This window comes from Chrysochloris asiatica, unplaced genomic scaffold, assembly GCF_000296735.1.
Source record: "Chrysochloris asiatica unplaced genomic scaffold, ChrAsi1.0 scaffold00032, whole genome shotgun sequence".
In the NCBI taxonomy this organism is placed as follows: domain Eukaryota; kingdom Metazoa; phylum Chordata; class Mammalia; order Afrosoricida; family Chrysochloridae; genus Chrysochloris; species Chrysochloris asiatica.
In genome coordinates this window covers 25,350,512-25,365,364 of record NW_006408550.1, presented here as the reverse complement: position 1 = coordinate 25,365,364, position 14,853 = coordinate 25,350,512, and the positions used below count along the sequence as shown (strand labels likewise).

Below are 14,853 nucleotides of genomic sequence, written 5' to 3'. Positions count from 1 at the left end.
TTCATGTGCATGAAGGGGCTTCCTAAAGTCTATGGACAAATGGAATGAAAAGATAATGGAATTTTCCCACAAACTTTTTCAAGACCCCTCATATATGTGTGAACTTATTTAAAAGATAGTACATGCTATTCGATGAATCTTTAAATTTGTGTTTTATGACTGTGGTCATATGACTTAGATTTAGGGAAATGGTAGAAATTATTTCTTTATATATAAGGGTGAGGAAAAGTTATCCACACTCCAGTTATATTAAAAGGCTCATCCATGTCCATGACTGTTGACAACATCGAGCGAGCAAGTAAAATGATTGTGTCGAATAGATGAGTGGCAGTGGATTATGTGGCAAATCATTTGCAAATCAGCCATAGCTCTGCCTATGAAATAATCCACAACACACTTGGGTTTCGAAAAGTTTCTGTGAGGTGGGTACCAAAATAACTCACAGATAAGTAGAAGCATAAATGTTGTTGCTGTTATTAGGTGCCATCAAGTTGGTACTGAACCGTAGCGACTTTATGCACAGCAGAACGAAACACTGCCTGATCCTGGGCCAGCCTCACTACTGTTGCCACGCTTGAGTCCATCGATGCTGCCACTTAGCAATCCATCTCGTTGGGGGTCTTCCTCTTTTTCTTTGATCCTCCACCTTACCAAACATGATATCCTTCTCCAGTGACTGGTCCCTCCTGACAATATGTCTGAAGTATAAATAGAAGCATATATAGAAGTGTTTTAACATCTGCAAACAAAATTTGGACCAATACTTGAAAGAAGGCAGAAGTTTCTTTTAAAAAAAAATCAATACTGGTGATGAGACATTGATTCATCACTATGAGCTTGAGAGTACATGGCAGAGTATGGAAGAAAACATCCTCAGTAGCCAACCAAGAAAACGTTCCAGAGTCAACCATCAACTGGAAAATTGATGCTTACAGTTTTCTAAGACTCTCAAGAGTCAGTACGGGAACACTATTAGGAAAAGTTCTTCAGTCTGAACTTGCATATTAGCAATTGATGGTCTGTCCCACAGTCTGCTCTTACCCTTATTTTGGCTGATAATATGGAGCTTTCCCAAAGGAGCTCTGGTAGCATAGTGGTTACTAATCGGGCTGCTAACCTCAAGGTCAGCAGTTCGAAACTACCAGCTGTTCCGTGGGAGAAAGATGAGGCTTTCTGCTCCCGTAAAGATTTACAGCCTTCGAAACCCTGTACAGGGTTGCTGTGATTCGGAATTGACTCCATGGCACATCACCACCACCACCACCACCACCACCATGGAGCTTTCCCACCATCTCTTTTCACAGATGTAGTCAATTTGATTTATGGATATTCCATTTGATCCATGTATGTAGTCATTTTTAAGTTGTTTTAAAAAGGTATTTACAATGAATAAGTAATTGATCTTGCAGAATTCTGTTATGCGATCTCCAGTATTGTTTCTATCACCAAGGCCATATTTTCCAACTCCTGATCCTTCCTCTTTGTTTCCAACCTTTGCATTCTAATAGCCAGTGATTATCAATACATATTGATAGCATGTTTGATCAGTTTCAGACTGAAGAAGTTAATTCTTCAATTTCATCATCACTGGCTTCAGTGGTTGGTGCATGAATTTGGATAATAGTGGTATTAACTGGTCTTGTGGGTGTATGGATATTATCCTATCACAGATAGCATTGTACTTCAAGACAGACCTTGATATGTTCTTTTTGATGATGAATGCAACACCATTCCTCTTCAGTTTGTTATTTTGGCATAGTAAACCATGTGATTGTCAGATTAAAAATCGCCAATACTAGTCCATTTCAGTTCACTAAGGCCTAGAATATTGATGTTTATATGTTCCATTTCATTTTGGATCATTTCCAGTTTTCCTAGATTCATACTTTACACATTCCATGCCCTGATTGTTAATGGATGTTTACAGCTTTGTCTCTTCATTTTGAATTGTGTTACATTAGCATACGAAGGTCCCAAAGTCTTTAGTTCATTCTCACCCTCATGGTCAACTCTACTTTGAGGAGGCAGCTCTTCCCCAGTTGTATTTTGAGTGTCTTCCAGCCTGAGGGGCTCATCTTCTGGCACTGTATCTGACAGTATTCTTGTGCTCTTTGTCATGTTTCAATATTCAGTATTCTGGTGCTATCAGACAGTGTTCCACTGCTACTCATAAGGTTTTCAGTGACTAAATATTCTAAAGTAGCTCGTCTCCCCTTCTTAGTCTGTCTTCTTCTAGAGGCACGTCTGAAACATGTCTACCAGGGTTACCCTGTTGGTATTTAAAATACTTGTGGCATAGCTTCCAGAATCACAGCAACATACAAGCTACCACAATTCACAAACTGACAGACAAGTGATTGATCACCAGTGTTATATATAGGGTTGCTGTGTGTCAGTACCGACTCGATGACACCTACAACAGCAATCAGAAAGACGGTTTAATTAACAGCACTAGTCACAGTGAGATGCTCACTGAAGACCTGAAGTCTAAACTTCAGATTAAACGCTGTCAAGGATGTTGTGATCTTGCATAACAATGCATGTCCACACACCTCTGCCCACACTTGACACTGCAAAAACTTCATTTTGAGGTGTTAAGCATCCACCCTGTAGTCCTGATCTTGCTCTGTCAGACTTTCACCTACTTGGTCCTCTGAAAGCAGCCCTTTGAGCAAAAGAGTCACCTTTGATGAAGTGAAGACAGTGGTACATTTGTGACTTGCAGCACAGACTAAAACTTTTTTTTTTTTTTTAAATAAGGGAATACTAAAGCTTGTTGACAGATGGACAAAATGTGTTGGAAAACAAGGCTAAATAAGTTGAATATGATATATTTGTCTTTTCTCAAAGTTGATTAAAATAACTCTATAGCCAGAGTGTAGATAATTTTTGACTCATCCTTGTATTTTCTCCCAGTAGAATCATTCATTACTTATATTTTAAAATAAAAATTTCAGGGGTATAATTTAATTTTCCAGGGGTTTAGGTTCATGTTTTCCTTCCTACTGCTCCAAGGTAAGTTTAGTTTGCTTTTTAAATAAACTAGGTAACTACCAGAATTGGAATCTCCAAACTTGGTGAAGTTCTGATAATCTGGTAGCCAGTCTATTTGCCATAGAATTGTGAGTACTAACCTGTTCTCAAAGTGATGATGAGATATACTTTGAAAATTAAGCGTTAAGAGGTTTTAAAATATTGACTCAGACATATTTAACTTTTATACTTAATATTAATTATCATATGGAGACTGTACTCTTTAGTAATCCCAGAGTTTAATAGCCAGTAAATATAGTTGAATGATGGAGCACTTTGCACATAGGTAGTTTTTCATATATTTGAGGAAACTCCAGGAGCTCTGGTAGCATAGTGGTTATGAGTCGGGCTTCTAACCTCAAGTTCATCAGTTCAAAACTACCATACATTCAGGGAGAGAAGGATGAGGCTTTGCCTCAGAAACCTTATACAGGGTTGCTATGAGTCAGAACCGACTCCACGGCACACTACAAAAGCACATTCATCAATAAGCACTGAAGATCAATTTCTTGTCAGTTTACTTGTGGCACAGACCTAGGAAGTAGTGGCAGAAGACCACCTTCCATGTGTATATTGTTTCTGGCGGATATTTTTATTTTAAGGACTGGTTGCTTGTTGCTATTTACTCTACCTGTGCCTTTTGATTTTCCATCATGGTGCTTAAATACCCTAAGAGCAATGGTTCACAAATCTGACTGATCATTTCCTCAGCAAAATCCATATGGAGCGTTCTTAGAGACTGAACACAGTAGTTACAGACACAACAGGCTTTGCCTTAGCTGTTCAGGAGTTTATCATCTAGTGGAGAAGACAGACACTAAACTTAATTTATCAATAATTGATTGAGATTAGATTAAGTGTTTTGAGGGAGAAATATTTTGAATAATAGTGGTATCGAGAGGCTAAGCAAAATACAAAATTACATTTCATATAGAAAAGGAGTCCATGTTAGATATATGGACAATCATATGGACGAAGGTTCAAAATGGCACGATTCCATGTTGACCCAGAACCTGAACTAATTTGAGCTGAATTTAAAAAGAAAAGTCCCAAGCAATCTTGTGATACACTTTGGATCTTCTTTAAGGAATCCAACTCTAAGGAATAAGGTACCCTGGTAACATAGTGGTTACATGTTGGGCTGCTAACCACAAGGTCAGCAGTTAGAATTTACCAGCTGTTCTGCGGGAGAAAGATGAGGCTTTCTGCTCCTGTAAAGATTTAATGCCTTGGAAATGCTATACAGGGTCGCTATGACTTGTAACCTACTCAGTGGCACACTCCCACCATCACTGTTACGGAATGACGACCTGGTAATGGAGCTGTAGGGTAAGCACTGGACTGCTAACTGCTAGTTCATCGCAGCTGCTCCTTGGAAACCCTCTAACGGGTCCCAATGAATCAGAACAGATTCAATGGCACACAACAACAGCTCTAAGGAGTATTTTGTATAACTGCTTGTTTGCTTCCTAATGCAGAGAAAAGCTAGAAGAATTGGTCAAAATCTTCCTCACTCTAGATCTATTGAATCAGAATCTCTAGGGTTGGGTCATATACATCTTTACTCCCAAGTCAGTGCTGCTGACCCATCAGATACCAGAACTACCCTAGAATTAGCCTAAGAATTGATTTTTTGGCAGCTCAGTTTGAACAAGGGCGTGGATTTAACTGACCTAACAGCCAAATGGTAGTGGGTGTTTGCTTATTAGCACTTACTTTGTGACTTAGTTTAAAATGCAGAAGTTGACAATGCCTAGACTTGTTTTCAAAGAGTAACTGCACTTTTGGATTGTCAACAGTGGTTGCCCAGTTTAAAAGTGCATGTTAAAGTTTTCTTTTTTTTTCTCCCTCAGGAACTAAACAGCTTAAGCATATTTTATTAAAAGATGTGGACACAATTTTTGAATGTAAATTATGCCGCAGTCTCTTCAGAGGATTACCAAATTTAATTACCCACAAAAAATTCTACTGCCCACCAAGTCTCCAGATGGATGACAGTAAGTTTTATTTGTATATTTAGTCATGTATGTTGCAGTTGAGTATTCTTGTACTACAGCTAAATGTTTACATTAAAATGGTATCAATATCTGGTTACAGGTGAGTTAATGGTTAAGAATAAAATTAAACGCTTGACTTAGTGTTACATTCAGTTTCTTATAGAGGTACTTTCATATCAGTGTTTTTCCTTTTAGATTTTCCTAAGGTCATATATAATGTTAGACTTAGGAGTGTATTTATGTGTATTATAATATTAGATATTGTTTTTGACTGTTATACAAGCCATGCAGTTTATATTCAGGGTGTTTGTAAGTAAAAAAAATACTAATGCTGTCTTGAAGAGGGATAGTATTTGTCCTCTTTTATAACAACTTGTTATCAGATAAGGGTGAAAGATTTTTAGAGTATGAGGGAGACTATTAAGTCATCTTTTTGAGTTTTCCTAGTATTTTCTGAGTCTTTTTTGAAGATCAATTTTGATCTTAGTGAAATTTCTTTAGACTAGTCTTATATCAGAAGTTAATTTGTGTCACAGGCTAACTTGAGATCCAAAATAGCTTTATGTGATGAAGGTAGGTGGTAGGTCAGTAAACTCTTTGTTGACTCAAAGGTGTGCTCAGTTAAGTATGTTTTATGTATATGTTTACATTAGCAGTATATTTATCTTCTTGTTTTAGATATTTAACATGAATTGGTTTATATATTTTAATAACTAGTAGGTTGCTTACATTATTTCCTGCCCAGGATTATGACTCTTTGTGGACTTAGAAAACAGAGAGCACTGTGTCAGTTTGATACCTTAGTTGCATTGTGGATTTTGTACATTTTTCAACTTAACCTTCTTGTTATGGGGAGGAGAAATGGACTCCAAGTATCTGAAATACTTCTTTAATTATATGTGTGAAGATGGTTTAACATATATTATAGATTATAGTTGAAACAAAAGAAATCATGTTTTTCTGGAAGCTTTTTCTACTGTTGGTTTAGTTAATCTTGCTACATACTTGGTTTTATCATTGAGTTTTAAGTTTAAAGAGAATCTATAGAATTCAGTTTTAGATACAGTATTTTAGAAAATTAGTTTATTTTCTGATAGTTATTCCTTGTTATCTTTTATTTATGGAGTTGATATATAAAGGAAAATAGATAAATGGGATTGCTGGATTATGTACTTTTCTTAGCTGTACTCATTCTAGAAATACTTCTGTGAAAGTGTTGTGCTTCTTATAGATACTGCCTAATCCGTTTTGGCAAAAGAAAGGTTAGTAGATATAAGAACTGTAATGATTCAATTTTTGACTTTCAAGTAGATAGCAGATTTGATGCTGTCTTTATAGTAGATTTCAGAGTTGTATGTGGAAACATAAATGATGTTAGCCAACTATGCTATAATAGGAATATTTGTCTACAGAGGGTTCAACTGTTGCCTAGATAAATAAAACTGTAGTTTTATTTTATGGAATCTATCTGTTTATACTTGTATCATTTGTTTTAATAGAATATGTCATGTCCTAATAAGAATGTGATAGCTTATGTCTGTAAAGATAACAGCCTTGGAAATCTCCTGTGCCCTGTAGGGTTGCTATGAGCTAGAGTGGACTTGACAGCATGGGTTTGGATTTTGGTTTAATACAAGCATACCTCGGAGATATTGCAGGTTCAGTTCCAGGCCACGACAACAAAGAAAATACCACAATAAAGTGAATATTGGAATAAAACAAGTCTCGAGAATATTTTTGGTTTCTCAGTTTATGTAAAAGCTATGTTAATGCTATACTGTAGTCTATTAAGAATGTATTAGCATTATGAAAAAGTCTGAAATATTTTGAGAGTGACCAAAGTGCCACACAAAGACAGGAAGTGAGCACACGCATGCTACAGGAAAATGGCACTGATAGATTTGCTCAATGCAGCATTGCCACCAACCTTCAATTTGTAAAAAACTAATTATCTGCCAAGTGCAGTGGAGCAGAGCCCAATAAAATGAGGTATGCTTGTACTGTTTTTGTCTTAATTAAATACTAAAATAATAATAATAATAATATTGCTCTTACAAAAATAAATTTGAATCCATAATAAAGTTTAAAGTAGAGGTTTATAGTACATTTTAAATTATTAGTGGATTGGCACAGGTTAATTATTTCAGATTAAAGTGTTGTTTCTGTCTCAACAGACCTTCCTGATGTAAATGACAAACAAAGCCAAGCCATAAACGATCTCCTAGAAGCCATATATCCAAGTGTGGACAAGCGAGAATATATTATTAAACTAGAGCCCATAGAAACGAATCAAAATGCAGTGTTTCAGTATATTTCAAGGACTGATAATCCCACTGAAGTCACAGAGTCAAGCAGTACTCCTGAACAAATGGAGGTTCAAGTACAGGAAAGTAACACTGAACAGTCTAAAACAGCCCCGGTTCCAGATGCTGAGGTGGAAACTATAGAGCCCCCTCCTGTTGAGATTGTTGAAGATGAAGTCTCACCTCCTTCTGATGAACAAACTCAGGAATCACCAGCTGACTTGGAAACTTCTGATAATTCGGATTTTGGTCACCAGTTGATATGTTGTCTTTGTAGAAAAGAATTCAATTCCAGACGAGGGGTTCGTCGTCACATTCGTAAAGTACACAAGAAAAAGATGGAAGAACTAAAAAAGTACATTGAAACACGAAAAAATCCAAACCAGTCCTCTAAAGGGCGTAGTAAGAATGTTCTAGTTCCATTAAGTAGGAGTTGTCCAGTGTGCTGTAAATCATTCGCTACAAAAGCCAATGTGAGGCGGCATTTTGATGAAGTTCATAGAGGACTAAGGAGGGATTCAATTACTCCCGATATAGCGACAAAGCCTGGGCAACCTTTGTTCTTGGATTCTGTTTCTCCTAAAAAGTCTTTTAAGACTCGAAAACAGAAGTCATCTTCAAAGGCTGAATACAATTTAACTGCATGCAAATGCCTCCTTTGCAAGAGGAAATATAGTTCCCAAATAATGCTTAAAAGACATATGCAAATTGTACACAAGATAACTCTTTCTGCAACAAACTCTAAAAGAGAGAAAGGCCCTAATAATACTGCCAACAGTACAGAAATAAAAGTTAAAGTTGAACCAACAGATTCTGTAGAATCTTCACCCCCTTCTATTACCCATTCTCCGCAGAATGAATTAAAGGGAACAAATCATTCAAATGAAAAAAAGAGCACACCGGCAGCCCAGAAAAATAAAGTAAAACAAGACTCGGAAAGCCCTAAATCAGCAAGTCCGTCTGCTGCAGGTGGCCAGCAAAAAACCAGGAAACCAAAACTTTCCGCTGGCTTTGACTTTAAGCAACTTTACTGTAAACTCTGTAAACGTCAGTTTACTTCCAAGCAGAACTTGACTAAACACATTGAGTTGCACACAGATGGAAACAACATTTATGTTAAGTTCTACAAGTGTCCTCTTTGCACTTACGAAACTCGGCGTAAGCGGGATGTGATACGACATATAACTGTGGTTCATAAAAAGTCTTCCCGCTACCTTGGGAAAATCACAGCCAGTTTAGAGATCAGAGCTATAAAAAAACCCATTGATTTTGTTCTAAATAAAGTGGCAAAAAGAGGCCCTCCAAGGGACGAAGCAAAACATAGTGATTCCAAACATGATGGCACTTCTAACTCTCCTAGTAAAAAGTATGAAGTTGCTGATGTCGGTATCGAAGTCAAAGTCACCAAAAACTTTTCTCTTCACAGATGCAATAAATGTGGAAAGGCATTTGCCAAAAAGACTTACCTTGAACATCATAAGAAAACTCATAAGGCAAATGCTTCCAATTCACCTGAAGGAAACAAAACCAAAGGCCGAAGTACAAGATCTAAGGCTCTTGTCTGGTGAGGAACAGTTACAGAGTTTTGCTTTCCCCCCCCATCGAACTTTAAAAAAAAAAAAAAATCATTTGACCATAATTGATAGCTGGTTCCATTTTAACCCATGTTTGCTTCCATATACCTATGGCAGTGGGAACTGCAAGAGTGAGGTGTGTGTTGCATTTACCTCTTCAGTGACCTTTTAGTCCAGTGGCTTGGGAACAAAAGTTAACTTCAGAACTTATCTTCCACAGGACAATGCGATAGAATCTAGGGAGATGGCAGAGGGTTAGTGCTTTCCTCATTATTGTAAAATAGACAGATTGATATTGGCTTTGTTTACAATAGAAGTCTTTTGTTTAACTAATTTTGCACAGGTTTAATTTGATTCAGCAACCTAGTCTACTAATGAATGCATTGTAGGAAAGTTAAATATATTAGAATGAATCTGTGAAGGCGATAATTAGAGGAGAAATCTTTTGAGGCACTGTAATTATTGTAAAAATTAATCTGTGATGGCTAAATAAAGTGCTGCGCTCAGAAACAAACAAAAATCCCCAAATTGAATTTAGAATGATGATTAGCATTATTTACCTTTAATATAGCACTTCTAGGCAAAGGGGAAAACTTGGTAAACAGAAGTTGGGATCGTTTTTTTTTTTCTCCTTGAGAGTGTGTGTCAGTTACTGCTTTTTTCTCTTTTTTTTGTTTTGATATATGAAAAAAAAACTTATTTAGGTCCCATATCCTCTTATTTTGTCCTCTTTTGGGTTTAAATAAACGTTTTGGTGACCATTTCAGCCTAGCTAATATTATGAAGTAGGACTTTTCTGGTTGTTGTTGAAAGAATAGTATAATCCTTGCAGGGAAGAAAGAAAAAAAAAATTTTAGAAGGTTTTGGAACAAATGTAGATTTAAAAAATGCAATATGAAATAAGGAATAGACTCCTTACGCTTGTTTTTGCAATTTTATGTGTATTGTTTTTAAAGTTGACCTTCAATACCTATCTCTTGTATTAAGACATGTAGTGTATCTAAATGGGCATTGAATTAGTTTTGGATTCAGGCGCTAAAGAGAATACTTAGTGTGAGTGCTGATTAGGTAAAATGTTGTGGTTTGATAATCAGACACTTTTTATTTGTGTGGGAAACTTGAGGTGAAACCATCCTTTAGAACTCGTTTATTATTGTATAATTTAAAAAATAAGGTTTTATTGGTAAACTCAAAAGTGTTCATTTATTCCTATTTCTCCTCAGATAACTTCAAGTGATGTACGAAAAGGTTTGGAGTTCATTTTTGTGGAAAGACTTTAAATTGGTGTTAGAACCACTAAACGTCTTCAAATGGTACTTTAAGGAAAAAACAGAGAATACCATTTTCATAAATAGTCCACTATAACTGCTGTTTCTGACCAAATTAGTAATCATCTGACCACTGGCCTCTCAGGCCTTCGCTGCCTCGTCCAGCACTTTCAAGTCACTATGACGTTACACATTGTCACCACAGTCCTTTAGCTAACTACCCTTGACCTGTGCATGTGGCCTGCCGAGTCTAACAAAAAATTTGCCAATTTTGTTTTCCAAACAGTTTATTGATTAAAGCCATCAAGAGCCTGAAGAAAAATATCACCTCTGGTGATTTTCTGTCATAGGGAATTTAGCTTTGTTCCACTGTATTTGGCAGATTTTTCATCTGGAGTGTACAGATATATATGTATATATATATATTTTCTAGTTAGTATATGATAAGAGCAAAAGGCAAACTAGTCTCAACAAATTATGAATATTTAGCTCACTAAATATTTGTAATTATTTTCACATCATTTATTCCTAACTTATTCTCCAGCATTTAAATGTTTGAAAGTTTCATTCTAGAAAAGATACTACAAGAATGTACCAGTTCATTTTCCTACGTGGATCATTATAATTTTCATTTGTTAACATCGGAGGTTTTTGTGAAAATTAAACATTCCCCCGTTTTTCTTTAAATTTTATACACAAGCACTTTAATGATAGATGCAACTTTAATTTTTCCAGTTACTTTTTTTTTTTTTTTAAGACCACACATTTGCTAATGTTATATGAAGGTAATAAGTAATTGCTGACATTTTATAGATGCAGACAATCCATGCACAACTACTACTTATGATACTAGTTTCTTTCTTTAAACGTTGCTAAAAAGATGGCGGTGGAAACACTGATTTTTTTTTTTTTTTCTCTCCCAAGAAAAATCTTAAATGACCACTTTAGCTGATAATTGATTCTTACTGTAAAACTTGGAGAATAATGAATTCTTGTCCATTTTTATAATCAAGATTTTAGGAAAAACAGAAGTACATCTATCTTTATGAAATTTGGGGCAGGTTTTTTGTGTATTAATATTTTGTACTTTTTAGGGAATATTTTATTTTTTAGTAATTTGTGTCAAATTATAATTTTAAAAGATACAACGAAAATTATACCATGGTTTTATATAGGTTCTTACCTGTACTTAAGGAGGGACTCTGTCCATACATATACTTTTGTATAAAATTTTAAACTGTTGAAAATCCACAAGGTCATAATAAAATGCTTCGATAGCTAGAAAAACATGTACCCTTCCTAGTGCTTTGCACTGAACTATACTGTGAAAGGAAACCGGAAGGACTGTAACTGTTGCTGGAAATGTTCTATATTGAATGTACATGCTCTTGTTGGAAAAATGTACTATATGTGATGGAAATAAACCAGACTCGAAGTTATTTCAGCTAAATGTGCTCAACAAAGGTGCATTGGTTGAAACTTCAGTGTTTTATTATCAAATTTAAACTTATTTGTTGACTATGAGCAGCTACACTTGAATTATATTGATAGTTTTATTTTTAAGAATTAGAGTAATTTCTCTTTAATTTAAAAGCAGATTTACTTTTCCACAGATGGAAAACTTGTACTTCTAGTAACTTTAATGACTAATAGCATAATATATTTAGGGAACTCAATGTCTAGGTGGGATTTCATTTATAAACCATCTTCATCCGTTGCACATTATTAAACCTGTATGTTTGACTTTTGCAAGGTGTTATCTTTTGTGCATTCCTACACACAAACATCCCAAAGAAATTTTCCAGTGGAAAGATAGGAAGATTTCTTAGACATTTGGGGGAGTTCTTTGCTGCATCCTCTCGTCTGTATGTCATCCTTTTCGTATCAGCTTTTCTAGTTAAATACTGTGGGAAAGAAAGGAAACTGGCCTACTGATGAAGGAGGGGAACCCAATAGCTGGAATTTGTGACTCCACTCACTGTTTTCCACAGCACTATTCAGAATGTTCCTCCTTATAATGACTCTCGGGCCACAGAACAGGAACTTAGGAGAAGAAAATGAGGGTCCCAGAGACTGTCAGAAGATTTCATCTGAGTGATAGAGAAAACAATAGGATTGTGCCACGAGTGCTTGAGTTAGAAGTGGTGAGAGAAATCATGACTATTTTGTCATCATAGTCAAAGTCAAGAACCACAGTAGACAGAGGCAGTGGCATTACACTTGGGCCAGTGTAGAAAGGTAACAAGTGATCAGAAGTGGTTTTTTCTTCCTTTCAGGTCTTCATCCTTTGGTTTTATTTTGGCTTTTGATATAGCTTGCTTACTCATCAGCTGTATAAGTCTGGATGGTATTAGTGAGAATTGGACAGTGTGAGATGCAGCTAACATTGGGTAGGTGTCCACTAGAACATTAACACATGCGCCTTGAATGCACAGCTGCTGTATTGGTTCATAACCTCCACTTTTTCTTCTTTCCTCCTCACAAAAAGAAAACTTTTGAAGAATGTACAAATTATCCATCCTTAACATTTAACTAAACATATAGACATTTAGCTTTGACTATATGAACAAAAGTTTTTTGTAGACTGATTGTTTTTATTGTTGAAAAGTACCTTCATAGTTTTTAGGAAAATGTGTTTGTTATATTACTTTCTAGTCAGCAAGGTGTTCTACTCAGTTCACTCTAAAGAGTCTATAGGTATATAGTAGTGGGGAGCTTTGTGAGTTTGCTATGACTTGAGGCTTTGGGAAAAAAGAGGAATTTCCCCATAGGTGTAATGGCATGGTGGGATGATGATGGAGGGTTAGAGTAAGTATCAGTTCCTGTTGCGACTTGCAGAAGGTCTAAGAGAGCGTAGTCATTGAAAATTACATGCTTTTAAAATGTTGGATATTTGGTAACCAGGTTTCTTGCAGCATAAGGCCAATGAAAGTAAAGCTTCTTAGTTTGGACTTGTAGAGTTACTTTTCTCATAGTTGATCCAAGCTGAGCTCTAATGTTGGCTGCACTGTTAGAATCCTGAACTATTAACTACAACTTTGGTGATTTAAACCCACCAGCTCTATACCAGATCTCTATGAGTTAGAACTGACTCAAGGGCACTTAATAATGAAGGAGTAAGGATCTGTTTTGTTTTCTAAAGTGCTAGGTACATGGTATGGTTAAGCACTGGATCACAAGGTCAGTTTGCATCATAAGGTCGGTGGTTCAAAACTCACCAGCTGCTCCTCAGAAACCCTATACAGGGTTGCTGTGAGTCGGAACTAACTTGATAGCATTTAACAACAGGTACATGGTAGAATGTAGAATAAAACAAGTTTCCCTTAACCTCCTCAGGGATTTAAGCATTCTGAATCCATTCTTTTATAATTTGTTTCTGCACCCTTTTCCTCTGGTTTCTGTTCCGAGCGTCTAGCTCTTCTCTTCCGTGTTTTCTCTTAGGATGAATTAATAGATCATTTGAGCCAAGAAAACTAAAAAACGTGCTTTGGGAGGATGAGTGAGTAGCAAGTGGAGCTCATTTTCTTCTGAGCCTTTACTGCTGCTCCTGGGATTTGATAAGTTTGTTACTTTCAAGCCTCTTTCTCTACATATTTTCTCACTACCACATGCGCAGAAGGGGTTCTTACTCATCACCCTGTGGGTGCATCGTGGGAAAGGAGCAGAGTTGGAATTTTTCGGTTTGTGTTGACATGGCAGAATTCCTTATTGTACAAAACGTGCTGAGACCTTCCTAATTTTGTACAATGCCCAGCACTCTGATGTGTACACAGGCATTTTAAGTGTTTCACAATGACACTGAAGCAAGTAGTTGTTTCCATCTGGGAAATGTGCTATCATTTACATTGTTAATTTAATCAATATCATTGGGTTTCATTTATTTTAGAAAATACCACCCAAACTAAGATGAGTTTGTGAAAACAAAGAAACTTTGTAGTAAGAGCTGGAGATATTTGTGGCATGCTTTACTGTATGTCAAGCACTAGGCTAACCCTCTGCAGTCATTGGGTCCTTACTCTGACCAGCAGATGTCCAAGCTGGTACTTGATTATATAGTCTCTTTTTGTAGAGCAGAAAAGTGAAGCGCAAGCAATTTCAGTGATTTACCCAAGTTCACATAGCTAGTAATTTAGAGTTGAGACTTGGCACTAGGTCTCACAACTAAACTCTTGTCCTTAATTGTTGTTGTTGTTAAGTGCTGTCGAGTCGGTTCCGACCCATAGCGACCCTGTACAGGGTTTCTGAGGGTGTAAATCTTTACGGGAGTAGAAAGCCTCATCTTTCTCCCGCGGAGTGGCTGGTAGTTTCGAACTGCTGACCTTAAGGTTCGCAGCCCTATTCGTAACCACTACGCTACCAGAGCTCCTTAATTAGTAAAGCCTTATTACATTTGCATATTTTGCCATTTATAAAACATGTTCATTATAGTTCCTCATTGGCAGTTTAGTGTAATAGTCTGGGACTAGATTGCTAGTAAGTAGTGACATTTTTGAGTTCACGAATCAAGTGGGATATTTCTTATTTCAGGTTGTTTGGGGAATAAAATGAAAAATGTGGCATGTTACAGTGTAAAATGTTTTTGTTATGAGTGGTTTACACAGTATTCAAATGTGGATGGCACTCTAGGATAAGCACTGGACTGCTAACCACAAGGTTGTCAGTTCAAACTCACAAGCCA

At 36.4% G+C, this 14,853-nt stretch overlaps 1 protein-coding gene across 2 annotated transcripts in view; it reads left to right on the top strand.

Annotated features, from left to right (window-relative positions):
- The window catches only part of ZNF800 (zinc finger protein 800), a 26,190-nt gene extending 14,515 nt beyond the window's left edge, over positions 1-11,675 (top strand). The window contains exons 4-6 of one of the 2 annotated variants that reach the window (XM_006859345.1): positions 4,887-5,030; positions 7,205-8,897; positions 10,131-11,675. In XM_006859345.1, coding sequence (XP_006859407.1) covers positions 4,887-5,030; positions 7,205-8,897; position 10,131 — 1,838 coding nt within the window. In that variant the 3' untranslated portion in view covers positions 10,132-11,675. Of the gene's footprint in view, positions 1-4,886; positions 5,031-7,204; positions 9,415-10,130 lie in introns of those variants that run through there. The other variant, XM_006859344.1, reaches the window with a different exon arrangement.
- Positions 11,676-14,853: the final 3,178 nt, after the last annotated feature.